This window comes from Triticum dicoccoides, chromosome 2B, assembly GCF_002162155.2.
Source record: "Triticum dicoccoides isolate Atlit2015 ecotype Zavitan chromosome 2B, WEW_v2.0, whole genome shotgun sequence".
Lineage (NCBI taxonomy): Eukaryota > Viridiplantae > Streptophyta > Magnoliopsida > Poales > Poaceae > Triticum > Triticum dicoccoides.
Window position 1 is genome coordinate 459,066,222 of NC_041383.1, and position 12,941 is coordinate 459,079,162.

The 12,941-nt window shown below is 45.6% G+C and overlaps 2 protein-coding genes across 3 annotated transcripts; one reads left to right on the forward strand and one right to left on the reverse strand.

The window, feature by feature from the left end:
- Positions 1-338: 338 nt before the first annotated feature.
- Positions 339-5,192, reverse strand: LOC119364202. 2 transcript variants are annotated; one of them, XM_037629631.1, is made up of 8 exons: positions 5,039-5,192; positions 4,819-4,912; positions 4,633-4,700; positions 3,987-4,136; positions 3,819-3,892; positions 3,576-3,694; positions 2,103-2,186; positions 339-677 (listed from the first exon to the last, which is right to left on the reverse strand). In XM_037629631.1, the coding sequence occupies exons 3-8, from the start codon at positions 4,637-4,639 to the stop codon at positions 575-577; spliced, it is 537 nt and encodes a 178-aa protein (XP_037485528.1). In that variant the 5' UTR covers positions 4,640-4,700; positions 4,819-4,912; positions 5,039-5,192; the 3' UTR covers positions 339-574. The 2 variants fall into 2 exon arrangements, with proteins under 2 accessions (XP_037485528.1, XP_037485527.1); XM_037629630.1 differs by having other exon boundaries at positions 4,779-4,912.
- Positions 5,193-5,425: 233 nt separating this feature from the next.
- Positions 5,426-7,220, forward strand: LOC119364204 (60S acidic ribosomal protein P2A). Its single transcript, XM_037629632.1, has 4 exons — positions 5,426-5,557; positions 6,165-6,253; positions 6,580-6,806; positions 6,970-7,220. Exons 2-4 carry the CDS (start codon positions 6,166-6,168, stop codon positions 6,994-6,996), a joined length of 342 nt encoding a protein of 113 aa, XP_037485529.1. The 5' UTR covers positions 5,426-5,557; position 6,165; the 3' UTR covers positions 6,997-7,220.
- Positions 7,221-12,941: the final 5,721 nt, after the last annotated feature.

The window sequence follows — 12,941 nt, forward strand, 5'->3', positions numbered from 1 at the left end:
TTCGGTGTGTTAATTATACCTCCAAAGCCGGACAAGCACCACTTAGTTCATGTGTGTCCAAAATGTATTGAAACCCTTCATGTTTATATGAAATCCAATGTGTTTGACCAAATTCCGCAATGTTGGACGGCGGCCTCCCGCATCCGTGTCCGCGTACGAATGCGGAGAAAACTTGCAGGTCGCCATGCCCTAAACCCTATCCTACAGTACACATAGCAGCTTCTACAGCACCACTATCCGAATTGAGTGCATCGGCCAAATTACTCCACTGATAACGAAAACTTACTCCACTCATAACGAAAACAATCCAGACTGTCCGTATATGTGCACAAGAGAGGGGAGGAGTTGCATATCACCATTTTCGTGGGTAATTCAAATGGTATGTTCAAGGTTTACAGGCCAAGTATTTCCATATTTTTAATCAAAAGTGCAGCTGTGGCGAAACCACTGTTAGCAAACACAGTAGTAGTTACTTTGGAGGTAGAACCCCAAACCAAGAAAGAGTGGATGACATTGCCACTAACACAGCATTAGTTACAACGTTTTGCAAGTCGGAAAAATATGCGCTAACGTACTAAAAGAACCACCTCTTCTTAACTGCAGGTGTTGTGCCTTCGCCTGGAGGACTTGGGCTCTCTCTTTTTGCCATCCCACTGTTCAGCGCCTCCAACCTTTTCCTGCAGAAAAAACAGCAACATAAATAAATAAATAAACAAACAAATAAATAAAAAGACAAGTTGGACATAAAAAAATAGAATAATTATGTTTATTTTGCCCTTGAAATACTGAGAATTTTATTCAGACTAAACATCGAAACAGTTTCCTAATCGCTAATGATATTATGGTATGCAGAACCTGCAATGTTACAAGAGGCGGTATGCTACATTGCCCCTGCAAATAATCAAATTGCAAGAGAAAACAAAGGTGACAAAAAAAAAATCCACTGCAGATATAGACTATGGAGTCAATTGAGATATGATTTGTATTAGTTTGTTAGATACTAACTTTTGAAATTCTCCCCTTCACAATACTGAGCAGAGGAAGCCAGAAGGAAAGAGATACAGACCAACAACTACACTGTCAAGTGTGAAGTTCACTGTTCAAGAAGGCGCTACTAGGCGCTCGCCTAGGCGCGCTTAAGCTCTGGGCGCTGGCATAGCGCCTCGCTTTGGACCTAGGCGCTCAGAAAAGCGCCCAGAAAGGTCCTCCGGCAAGAAATCGTGTTTCTCAGGCAGGAAATCAATCTCCCCAGCCAGGATTTGACCTCCCCAGCAAAGATCCATCCTCCCCGACGAGGATTCAACCAATCCAGCAACAAATCAACTGATTCCGGCGAGAGATCAAGCATTTCCGGTGAGAAATCGACTGATTCCGGCGAGGGATCAAGCATCTCCGGCGAGAAATCGAGCTTCACTGGCTGACTGGTTCCCATGTGCAGCAAGGGAGAGAGGAAGGAGAGAGGCGGCGTGAGGAGGATCCCTAATTTTCTGTCGACTGTGCACGTATGGGAGGCTTTAGTAGGAGAATTGAATAGATGGGCCAGTGGTTTAATGGGCCAGATCAGCCCATCTACCTTGTTTCTTCATGCTACAGTGGAAACGCCTAGGCGCGCCTAGGCGACGCATAAGCGGGTTGTGCGCAAGTAGGTCACAAAACGCATAAGTAACGCCCAGCGCCTTCTTGAACTTAGGTCAAGTTTACTTTTAAGGAGACAACAGCGAAGCAGAACTCCCCTTTTGACAGCAGCATGAAAACATAATAGATAGTTTACCAATGAATATCCTATCTCCTAAACTGCAAGACTAGAAAATTTTCCTCCTTGGCTACAATGCAAATGAGAAATGTAATAGCCAACATGTACCTTACCAATTTTTTGGTTATGACCAAAACTTTGGTCTTGGTTTGGATGGTTGCCAATATTTTGGCACGCCAATGGCTCCTTACCAACTATACTTCATATTTTTAGCAAAGTTGGCCAACTCACGTGCACACAAAACCTTGACCAATATTTTGGCTAGCCAAATATTTGGTGGAGCAAACCAAGGCTCAAAGCAAACGCACACTTTTTTTTTAATGTTTTGTTCTACTACTTAAACAATTACCTTGTATCGCCGAGCTGTCCATGCAAGCTCCATCGTTGGCGAAATCCTTCCATACCCGGAAGACCACTAGCAAGAATCATGCGCCTAAAATAGAAGTACACGATCAGATTGGACCAAAGCTAAGAAACTGAGTAAATAATTATGTGAATAAATCGCCCAATGCTTCCTTTTGTCCAGGTAACAAACAAAATAAATGTATCTTGGGAACAACAAAGTGGTCTTTAAAAAGCTGTAAATCCATTTAGTACTGCCCTGAAGAATGGTCACGAGGTAATCCAAAAGTACCTTCCTTTTGGAGTACTAGTGCTGGTCATAAGCAGTGGAACACGAGAAATGGGGGGAGGCCTAACAAACTACTGCCGGCAGAACCAAGTGCTATAACTAAATAATATGGGAGCACTGATGTGTAAATTGAAAGTCTTTTGCATGAACTTTCATAGAAAATTATAACCCTTTGTTCTCACCAAGCTCTAGCTTCTAGGTAGTCAAGTAGAACACCATGGCCTAAATTACAATGTTAGGCACATGACTGCTAAGCAATTAACCCAACGCTACCAGGTACTACAGAGTGACTCCCTCAGTCCATCCCTCTCTCTCAACAAGACCAAGCAGTAGGTACAACATCCCAGGCATGAAGATAACAAATATTTATTCAGTGTTAACACCAAATGACTTCAACAGAAGAATTTTGAACTAAAATAACCTTAGCTGCTGAGGAATCACAATCAATGGAGGCAAGCTTAGACAACCAAGTATAGGAGGTTATTACACCGTTCAGTACTTACGGGCACTATCATGGCAATAGTGTGTAAAAGTGTACAAACTGACCCTTTTCCGACAATGAAATGAGAAAACAAGATGTGATATGAAGACTGGATGCTTGTAAAGCTTTTAAAATCATTATCCATTTCAAATAGTTGAGATACGAAGGAGGTTGGATGAGAAATCTGCCTACATTGCTCGACGCCCTTAAGGCCTCCTTTGGTTCATAGGATAGGAATATCATAGGAATAGGAAAATCATAGGAAGTGAGATGAGATGCATCTCAATTTCATAAGGAAAGAGATGTCATTTGATGCATAGGATAGGAGTTTTTACATTGAGTCTAGGCTAATGTTCCTTTTCCTTTGAAATGTGAAGGATTGGTTCTTATTCTACATATGAATAGGAATCCATTCCTACAAACCAAAGGCTCCAAAGAAATTTTTCCTACAAGATTCCTATTCTCTAGAATTCCTACAAAATTCCTGTAAACCAAAGAAGGCCCAAGTCTTAAACTAGTTGCTGATGCAGATTGGCAAGTATCCCTGAGGGTAACGAGAATTTGATGTATGTACAGTTTACCACAGTCCATAAAATTTTAAAGGAAAAATAAACCTTGAAGGTAATCTCCGAAGTTGAACAGAAGTGTATTAACCCGTTTCACATCTATAGGAATGTATCTACGATATGGAGCAGCAGCACTAAGGCTACCTTTCGAGCAGTGTGAGTTCTGATTGGAGTTGAGTGACTCTTTCCTTTGCATCTTCGAGGGGCATCGAGAAACCTAATTTATATTCACTATCCTGAAGTCGTTCCCTTATTTCCTTATCCTGTAAAAATAAGTCAGAAAAAGGCACAGCTGGTTAAACAGGAGCCTTTGGTTTTACACCGGCCAGCAGGGTCAGTTATAATATAACTGACCCTTTTCTAGAGAATAGTTTTAATATAACTGACCCTTTTCTCAGCACATTGTTTGTATAGCACAATTTCGTCTTGACAAAATGGCTCAATATCATTGATTTGCAAGCCTGGACAGCAGAAATAGGATTCATTTTCTCCATACTTGTTTACATATGGAAAACGACAAAACATATAGAGATGTCAGAGTAAACAGTTACTCACATAGGAAAAGATTCTTCAGGATACCATCACAAAGCTCAACACCTTCAAGGACATGGGATGCAATCTCTTTCGGTACGACAGGGGAAGGTGGCCCACGCATAAGATCATCACCGACGAGAATGGTCTCTTCCATCGTTTCTTGTCGATCGACTGTTGACAAAAATAGGCATTCCCCACAAAAGAAGAAAATGAAAAATAGGCAGGAGCACAACTAGTAGCAAACTGAAGAAATGAGAATCTAATTCTCGCACAAATAAGCGCAAGTGCATCCTTTTATTACTCACAGATTTTCAATCTTTCCATTTATTATTGTTTCCAGAAATGAAAAACGCAATTCAATGTGCTGAGACAAAATGTGGACGCAGTTCCCTCTTCTTTTCTCGTTGAGCAATGAAGCATTACTAGGATGCAGCTATAACACCAACGTCCCTGGATTTGTGGTTCCTACCTCCAAGATCAACTAGGCTCACCTCGAAGATAAACATGCCACAAGGGCGCCAATCAAGAAATCATCCCAGGCCTACTAAACATATTACTAAATGCTTATTTGTATTAAACCACGATCCACCACTAAAACTGACACGAGTTATGCACGGCGAGTAACAATAACATAAAGTAATGGGTGGGAGAGGCAGTACGCGCATACCATCCATGGTGACCTAGCAACTTTTCACACCGGCCAGAAGCCTGAAGCAGCTAATGCTGACCAACTTCCTGCAGCCAACCAAGAGGAAAAAGGAACAGTTAGGCTTGTTTCACTCTGCGGGAAGGGAAGCGAAGCAGCAGATATGCCTATCAGCTCCAGCGGTTGCTGGTGAAATAGATCAGAGACGGTGGCGTCGTCGGCTGAGGGGTCCGCTGTCGGAGTTGGCCGTCCGCCTCAAGCGCCACTCTCACCCAGCCTTGTACGTCGCCGCGAGCTCCCACTGCACAGACCAATCAGCATCCACAGCCACCATTCCATCAAACACCTCACGTGCACGAACACACATGTCCCAAATTGGGGCAAAATCATCTCAGCCAAACCAGGGGAAATTGGAGAGGACACTCACCGCCTTGCCGCCCTCCGCTCACCACCGGCTGGAATGTCCGGCGACGGACCTCGTCCGATGGGTGGGTCCGCCCCTCGTCGTGGCAACCAACTGCGCCGGAGGCCGAAGGGGAGGAACAAGAGGAACAGGGGGTTTATGCCTCAGTGACATTCGTGGGCTTTCTCATTGAAACACGGACTAACGGTTGCTGGGCCTAGTAAACGACTCAAAAGCCTACAAAACTTTTAAACTGGGCCGATATTTTAGTAGACGAGGTAGCAGCACACAAGCCCATTACTACTCCTTTACCAGGGGGCGTCGATCGGCTGAGATCAACGGCTGGAACGCCAGGGCGGGAGCTAGGGCAGGAACTAAATGGCACACGGACGGCTCAGATCGCAGTGCGACCTGGCCTTGGTCTATATAAATATGTAGCCCCGCCGCAACAACGGAGCCCCTTACTCGCAGAAACCCTAGCAGATCGGTCGAGCCCTCCGCCGCCGCCCCGCCTTCAGCTCTCTCCTTCCTTCTCCGATCCAAGTAACGTCTCGTTCATTCCCTTGCGCTTCTGTACTTCCGTCCGTCGATATGATCTTACTGCAATGCAAATCTGATAGTTGCTAGTGTTGTTCGTATGCCGCACTACGTTAGATGTTGATGAAATGGGATTTTAGTTCGGCCATGTGCTAAGAAGTCACGGTTGTTCTTGTTGCGGACAGGTTTTTAGGTGTACCTTGTCACGAGGCTCTGGTTTCAGTAAAACATCTTGGTATAGTTGCTGCAAGTTAGCTATTCGGTTTCGTAGATCCAAAAATGAATGAACGCGATGCTAAGATTTCACTGCCATAGAAATATTTTCTACGTGGTTCTTACTGGAATGTAGATAGCTTTCATTGTCCTCGTGAAAGTAATTTATCTTTTATTATTGTAGCACATAAATGCCCTTATTTGTCTTGATTTGAAAAAGAAGCTAATGAGATTTGATGTAGATTATAGTTCGTATTCAGAACTGATGCTTTGTTAATTATGCTAACGAGTTGATTGCGACTTTTGTTTTCTGTCAGATATTCCAAGTATTTACAGTTATTTAGTTGACCGTAATGTTGAGGTCACACTGGCTTATTTTGTTCCTTCGCTATTTGACCAGGATGAAGTTCATTGCTGCCTATCTGCTTGCTTACCTCTCTGGCAACGCCAGCCCCTCTGCAGAGGACCTGACATCCATTCTTGAGTCTGGTAATGTTGTCTTACTGGGTGGCCTACATTAGTTTTGGTCCTGCTGTTTTCTTCTACTGCCAAATACATCTTTGGATCCTACAGTTGATGTTACCATGTTACCGGTTATTATTATCATTATGTGTTTAGCAATAGTTACCTACACTTGAAATGTGGCTTGCCAATGAAAACAACCTTTATGCCTTAAGTTCTACTGATATAATGTAGAATATGCTTAGCTTTGACACAAGGGAGATTGTATGTTTATTAAAGGTCACTTGTATGTAATGTGTTGTCCTTTATTTTCTATTGTTAGCTTCTAATCTTACCTTTATGCTATGTTGCAGTTGGTTGTGAAATCGACAATGAGAAGATGGAACTCATGCTATCCCAAGTGAAGGGCAAGGACATCACCGAGCTCTTGGCTGCTGGTAGGGAGAAGTTCGCTGCGGTTCCATCTGGTGGTGGTGGTGTGGCTGTTTCAGCTGCTGCCCCTGCTGCTGGAGGTGCTGCTGCCCCTGCAGCTGAGTCAAAGAAAGAAGAGAAGGTCGTGGAGAAGGAAGAGAGTGATGATGTAAGATCACCATTCCCACCTTTCCCCTTGTTGGGACCTTCTATCATCTCTATATTAACTGGCCTTGCAGCTCATGAACTTGGACATGTTCATTTTTTGATGTGTTCTCATTCATATTTTATGATAATGTTCTAACTGTTTGTGTGCGCGCTTCAACTTGCAGGACATGGGCTTCAGTCTGTTCGACTAAGTTGTGGGGCACCTTGTGTCTGAAGTATCTATCCTTGGCCAGGAAACTAGAGTCAATGATGTTTTAGCCTTTATTTAGCTGAGTTGTGAAACACTGGCAAGACAATGTTTTGATATGTAATTCAGCCCCTGGTTGCTGGTTGATTTACTGGTGAACCATACCTTTGCTATCCAATTTTGGTCCTTTAACAATGCGTTGTTTTGATGTTCTGCCTGTTCCATGTATCCTTAAATCGCTGTCCCATTTTTCTGCTAGTGTTTTGGTGAACCTAATACAGAATTCTTTGTAAATTGGCACATCGTTGAGTGGGAAGTGCCATGGTTGTTACAGCGCAGCAAATCTCATTCCGACTAGTACATGATCCCGATTTGGTTTTTTGAATGTAGGAGGCTCCTTCCCTTGTCTCACTGAGTAGGGCTGGTGATTTGGTTACTGAGGTAGTGAGTTGTTTGATTGTAGGAAGCTCCTTCCCTTGCCGTGGTCGCAGATAAGCTGCCACACAAAATATGTCATGAGTCATGACGTGCACCTTGATATTCGTGCGTCCGCCAGTCTTAATTTCGTGCGGGAGTCATCGCACGAGTGCTATGCTCGCGTGCGGGAGTCATTATCGGTTGGGGTTTTACACGATGTTTTTAAGCTGTCAAATTGTGTTAGGGCTAAGGGGATGTTGGAGCCCCACCAACCTGAAAATCAGGGTACATGTTTAAATCAGGAGGACTCCGCACGTCTGTATAAACAGGGGTACATGTTTAGTTGGTTGGTTAGGAGCCTGTAGAAACAGTTTGTAAGACTCCGCACGTCTAGCATTCGTAATAAATTTGTAGTTTATCTCATCGTGTGCTTTTCTCTTCCAACACTACTCGGAGTTTTTTTCAAGGAGGCCCGTGTTTTTGTGGGTTTAGATTTCTCCCATTTGTATTTTCTTTCTACTCTCAAACATGTTAGGGCATCCTACAGTTGGACTGGGCAAATTTGGCCTCTTAAATATCCGTGGATGCGTCCGACCAGTGTTCGGCGTGTCTGATTTGACTCCTTATTTGTTCGTCCACCCAGTCATGTCCTTCCCTTTTTTCCTTATATGTCAAGGCACATGCGTGTGACTGGAGGAGAAGAGAGAAAGAAAAACAATAACAAAGAAATAAAAATATGCTTTGTGGTGGGTCAAATCTTATGTGATGGACACAGGACCAATGACCGGACACGACTGGACACTCCTCATACTCATCTCATACACAAGGGCAATATGAGGGGTGTCGGACAACCCGCGCATTTATGAAGGCTTTGAGGGGTTCGATTGGGTCAACTCTTTTCTTCTCTCTCCTGTCCGATCAAGTAGGTCGGGGGGTGGGGTGATTAGACTACTTGATCAAATAAAAACCTAGTCTTTTCCCAATTTTAGTTATTGGCAAGTTTTAGCAATTCTCACAAGTCGAGCAACACGCTACACATGCAAGTCTAGATAATAGGCATCGAAAAGTAAAGACTTTTCATATGAATGTAATGGAGGGGTCGGAGAAAACGAAACACAATGAAGACACGGTGATTTTTTTGCGTGGTTGCGATAGATGGTGCTATCGTACGTGCACGTTGATGGAGACTTCAACCCACAAAGTGTAACGGCTGTGCGAGTCCACGGAGGGCTCCACCCACGAAGGGTCCACAAAGAAGCAACATTGTCTATGCCATCATGGCTTCCGTCCACGAAGGACTAGTCTCACTCGGGTAGATCTTTAAGAAGCACGCGATCTCCTTGCCCTTACAAACTCCTTGGTTTTGTGGGAAATATGCCCTAGAAGCAATAATAAAATTGTTATTATCATACTTTCTTGTTCTTGATAAGTGTTTATTCTACATGCTTTAATTGTATTGACGTCAAACTTAAATACATGTATGGATACATAAACAAACACCGTGTCCCTAGTGAGCCTCTACTAGAATAGCTCGTTGATTAAAGATGGTTAAGATTTTCTAACCATGAACATGAGTTGTCATTTAATAAGGAGATCATATATTTAGGAGAATGATGTGATGGACATACCCAATCATAAGCTTAGCATCTAATCGTGTCACTAAGTTCAAATTGCCATAGCTTTATTAATGTAAAGTATCTATTCCTTGGACCATGAGATCGTGCCACTCCCTAATACCGGAAGAATGCTTTGTGGGTATCAAATGTCACTTTGTATGTGGGTGATTATAAAGGTGCTATTCAGGTATTTCGGAAGGTATTGGTGGTATGGATCGAGACTGGGATTTGTCACTCCATGTCCGGAGAGATATCTCTAGGCCCTCTCGGTAATAGAACATCCTAAGTAGCTTTCAAGCATGTGACTAACGTGTTTAGTCATGGCGATATTGTATTATAGAACGATTAAACAGAACTTGCTAGGTAATGAGATTGAATTAGGTATGGTGATACCAATGATCGAATTTCGGGCAAGTAAAATATCGCGAGACAAAGGGAATGGAATACATGATTGTTTCAATCCTCGACATTGTGGTTCAAACCGATAAATATCTTCGTTGAATTCATTATGGGCATCCAGGTATCGCTAATGATTATAGATGGGAGAAGTTCTCTCGATCATGTCCGCATCTTCTCGAACCTGTAGGGTGACACATAACGTTCTGTAATGCTAGGGTAGTAATGGGATATTCCTAATGGTGATACCAAAGATACTTCAGAGTCTCAGATGGGATCCGGGATATCACGAGGAGATTCAGAATGGTCCAGAGATAAAGTTTCATGTAAGGAAAGCGGTGTTCAGGGTTCCAGAAAATGTACGGGATTTTTCGATATTGTACCGGGAAGGTTCTGGAGTGGGGCTCACCTGCATGGAGGGACCCACATGGACATGGGTAGTGGAGCACCAAGATCCACCCTAAAAGAAATAGGATTGTTGTGACACCCCCGATTCAATCGTACACTAATCATGCATGCAAACGTGTACGATCAAGATCAGGGACTCACGGGAAGATATCACAACACAACTCTAAAAACATAAATAAGTCATACAAGCATCATAATACAAGCCAGGGGCCTCGAGGGCTCGAATACAAGTGCTCGATCATACAGCGGAAGCAACAATATCTGAGTACAGACATAAGTAAACGAGTTTGCCTTAAGAAGGCTAGCACAAACTGGGATACAAATCGAAAGAGGCGCATGCCTCCTGCCTGGGATCCTCCTAAACTACTCCTGGTCATCGTCAGCGGCCTGCACGTAGTAGTAGGCACCTCTAGTGTAGTAGTGGTCGTCGAAGGTGGCGTCTGGCTCTTGGGCTCCAAAGTCTGGTGGCAGCATCCGAGAAGAAGAGGAAAACGGGGGAAAAGAGGGAGCAAAGCAACCGTGGGTACTCATCCAAAGTACTCGCAAGCAAGGAGCTACACTACTTATGCATGGGTATATGTGTAAGGAGGCAATGTCGGTGGACTGAACTGCAGAATGCCAGAATAAAAGGGGGATAGCTAGTCCTATCGAAGACTATGCTTCTGGCAGCCTCCGTCTTGCAGCATGAAGAAGAGAGTAGATTGAAGTCCTCCAAGTAGCAACGCATAGCATAATCCTACCCGGCGATCCTCCCCTCGTCGCCCTGTGGAAAAGCGATCACCGGGTTGTCTGTGGAACTTGTCTGGGTGTGTTATATTAAGTATCCGGTTCTAGTTGTCATAAGGTCAAGGTACAACTCCGGGTCGTCCTTTTACCGAGGGACACGGCTATTCGAATAGATAAACTTCCCTGCAGGGGTGCACCACATAACCCAACACGCTCGATCCCATTTGGCCAGACACACTTTCCTGGGTCATGCCCGGCCTCGGAAGATCAACACGTCGCAGCCCCACCTAGGCACAACAGAGAGGTCAGCACGCCGGTCTAAATCCTATGCGCGCAGGGGTCTGGGCCCATCGCCCATTGCACACCTGCATGTTGCGAGGGCGGCCGGAAGCAGACCTAGCCCCCTAATACAAGAGGAGGCGTACCAGTCCAATTCGGCGCACGCCGCTCCGTCGCTGACGTCAAGAAGGCTTCGGCTAATACCACGACGTCGAGTGTCCATATCTTTCCCACGTAGTTGGTTAGTGCGTATAGACCAAATGGCCAGACTCAGATCAAATACCAAGATCCCGTTAAGCGTGTTAATTGATGTAACCGCGAACACTGATCAGGGCCAGGCCCACCTCTCACCTTGGCGGTCTCAACCTGCCCTGTCGCTCCGCCACAAAGATCCACACAAAGGGCCGTCGGGACAAAGGTCCTTTCAGCCCCCAATCCGTGAATCACTCGCGGGCACTCAACGAGCCAACCCGACTTTAGTCACCATCTGTAGTATGTATATATGTATAGTATATACCTGTGATCACCTCCCAAGTGATCACGGCCCGATAGTATAGCAAGGAAGACCGACAAGAATGTAGGGCCACAGATGATAAACTAGCATCCTATACTAAGTAAGGTATCAACAGATGTAGCAACAATGTCAGGCTATGCATCAGAATAGGATTAACCGAACAGTAACATGCTATACTACTCTAATGCAAGCAGTATAGAGAAGAATAGGCGATATCTGGTGATCAAGGGGGGGGGGCTTGCCTGGTTGCTCTGGTAAGAAGGAGGGGTCGTCAACTCCCTAGTCGAACTGGGCAGCAGCAGCGTCGGTCTCGTAGTCTACCGGAGAGAAGAGGGGGAAGAAACAATGAATACCATGCAAACAGATGCATATCGATACATGACATGACAAGTAACGATGCTAGGTGTGCCCAATCGCGGTAGTAGGTGATACCGACGAAGGGGAAAACATCCGAGAAAGTATTCCTGATGTTTCGCGTTTTTGGACAGATGATCCGGAGGGGGAAAGTTGTGTGTTTGATATGCTAGGGATGTGTGGCGGACAAACGGGCTGCGTATCCGGATTCGTCTCGTCGTTCTGAGCAACTTTCATGTAGAAAGTATTTTCATCCGAGTTACGAATTATTTTATATGATTTCCTAAAGATTTAATCACTTTCTGGAATTTATTTAATTAATTTAAATCAACATTATCCAGAATAGTGTATGCTGATGTCATCATGACATCAACATGACGTCAGCAGTCAACAGGGCGTTGACTGGGTCAAACTGACATGTGGGGGCCGCATGTCATTGACTGAACAGGCTAATCGGGGGTTAATTAAGTAACTAGTGATTAAGTTAATTTATTCAGGATTAATTAAGTTAATTAAGTTAATTAATATTTTAATAATTATTATTTACCCATTATTTTCTTTTACATTTTCTGTTAAAACGTTCTGTGGGCTGGGCCCCACATGTCATTGGCCCTAAGGGCCATAGTGGGTTCGGGTGTGCGGTTAACGGGCATAGCCCGAACGGGTGCATGCCCGAGGGGCGCTGGACACGCACGGCGCACGCCGACGCCGGTGGCCAGGGCTAGGGGAGGCGACAAAGGGGTGACCGCGGCGGGCAGTTGCGGCACAGGCAGAGGCGGGGCCGCACACAAGACGGAGGCAAGGCGCGGGTCAGGGGGTGAGGGAGTGGGCCGCCGACTGCGAGCAAGGCGGCGGTAGCAGAGGACGGGGCCGACAGCAACGCACAGGGCGACGCGTCGGCATGGCCGTGGGACGGGCGTAGCAGTAGCAGTGCACCGCGGAGTGGTTCGGCGCGGGGACGATTGGTGCGGTGCGCACGCGCTGGAGCCAAGAGGGGCGTTGACCACGACGGGACAGCGCGGGCGTGTGGCCACGCACGGGCGAGGGGCGACGGCGCGTGAGCGTGTGCGCGTGCGGAGAACGGCGACCGCGACGACGTGGAGAGAGGGAGAGGCAAGGGGCCTTACCGGGGTTCGTAGGGACGGGGCAACGGTGCGCGGGGAGCGACTTGGGGAGGAGGACGAGGACGACGGGGCGGAGCGGAAGCAGGCCGGCGAGGGGGTCCGGGCGGCGATGGAC

Excerpts from the sequence above, each read along its gene's own strand:
- LOC119364202 (XM_037629631.1), bottom strand. Across the intron at positions 3,695-3,818 it reads AACAATGTGCTGAGAAAAGG|GATAAGGAAATAAGGGAACG; the intron begins GTCAGTTATATT and ends TTATTTTTACAG. Across the intron at positions 2,187-3,575 it reads GAACTCACACTGCTCGAAAG|GCGCATGATTCTTGCTAGTG; the intron begins GTAGCCTTAGTG and ends CTTCTATTTTAG.
- LOC119364204 (XM_037629632.1), top strand. The coding sequence starts at position 6,166 with ATGAAGTTCATTGCTGCCTATCTGCTTGCTTACCTCTCTGGCAACGCC. Across the intron at positions 6,254-6,579 it reads GACATCCATTCTTGAGTCTG|TTGGTTGTGAAATCGACAAT; the intron begins GTAATGTTGTCT and ends GCTATGTTGCAG. Across the intron at positions 6,807-6,969 it reads AGAAGGAAGAGAGTGATGAT|GACATGGGCTTCAGTCTGTT; the intron begins GTAAGATCACCA and ends TTCAACTTGCAG.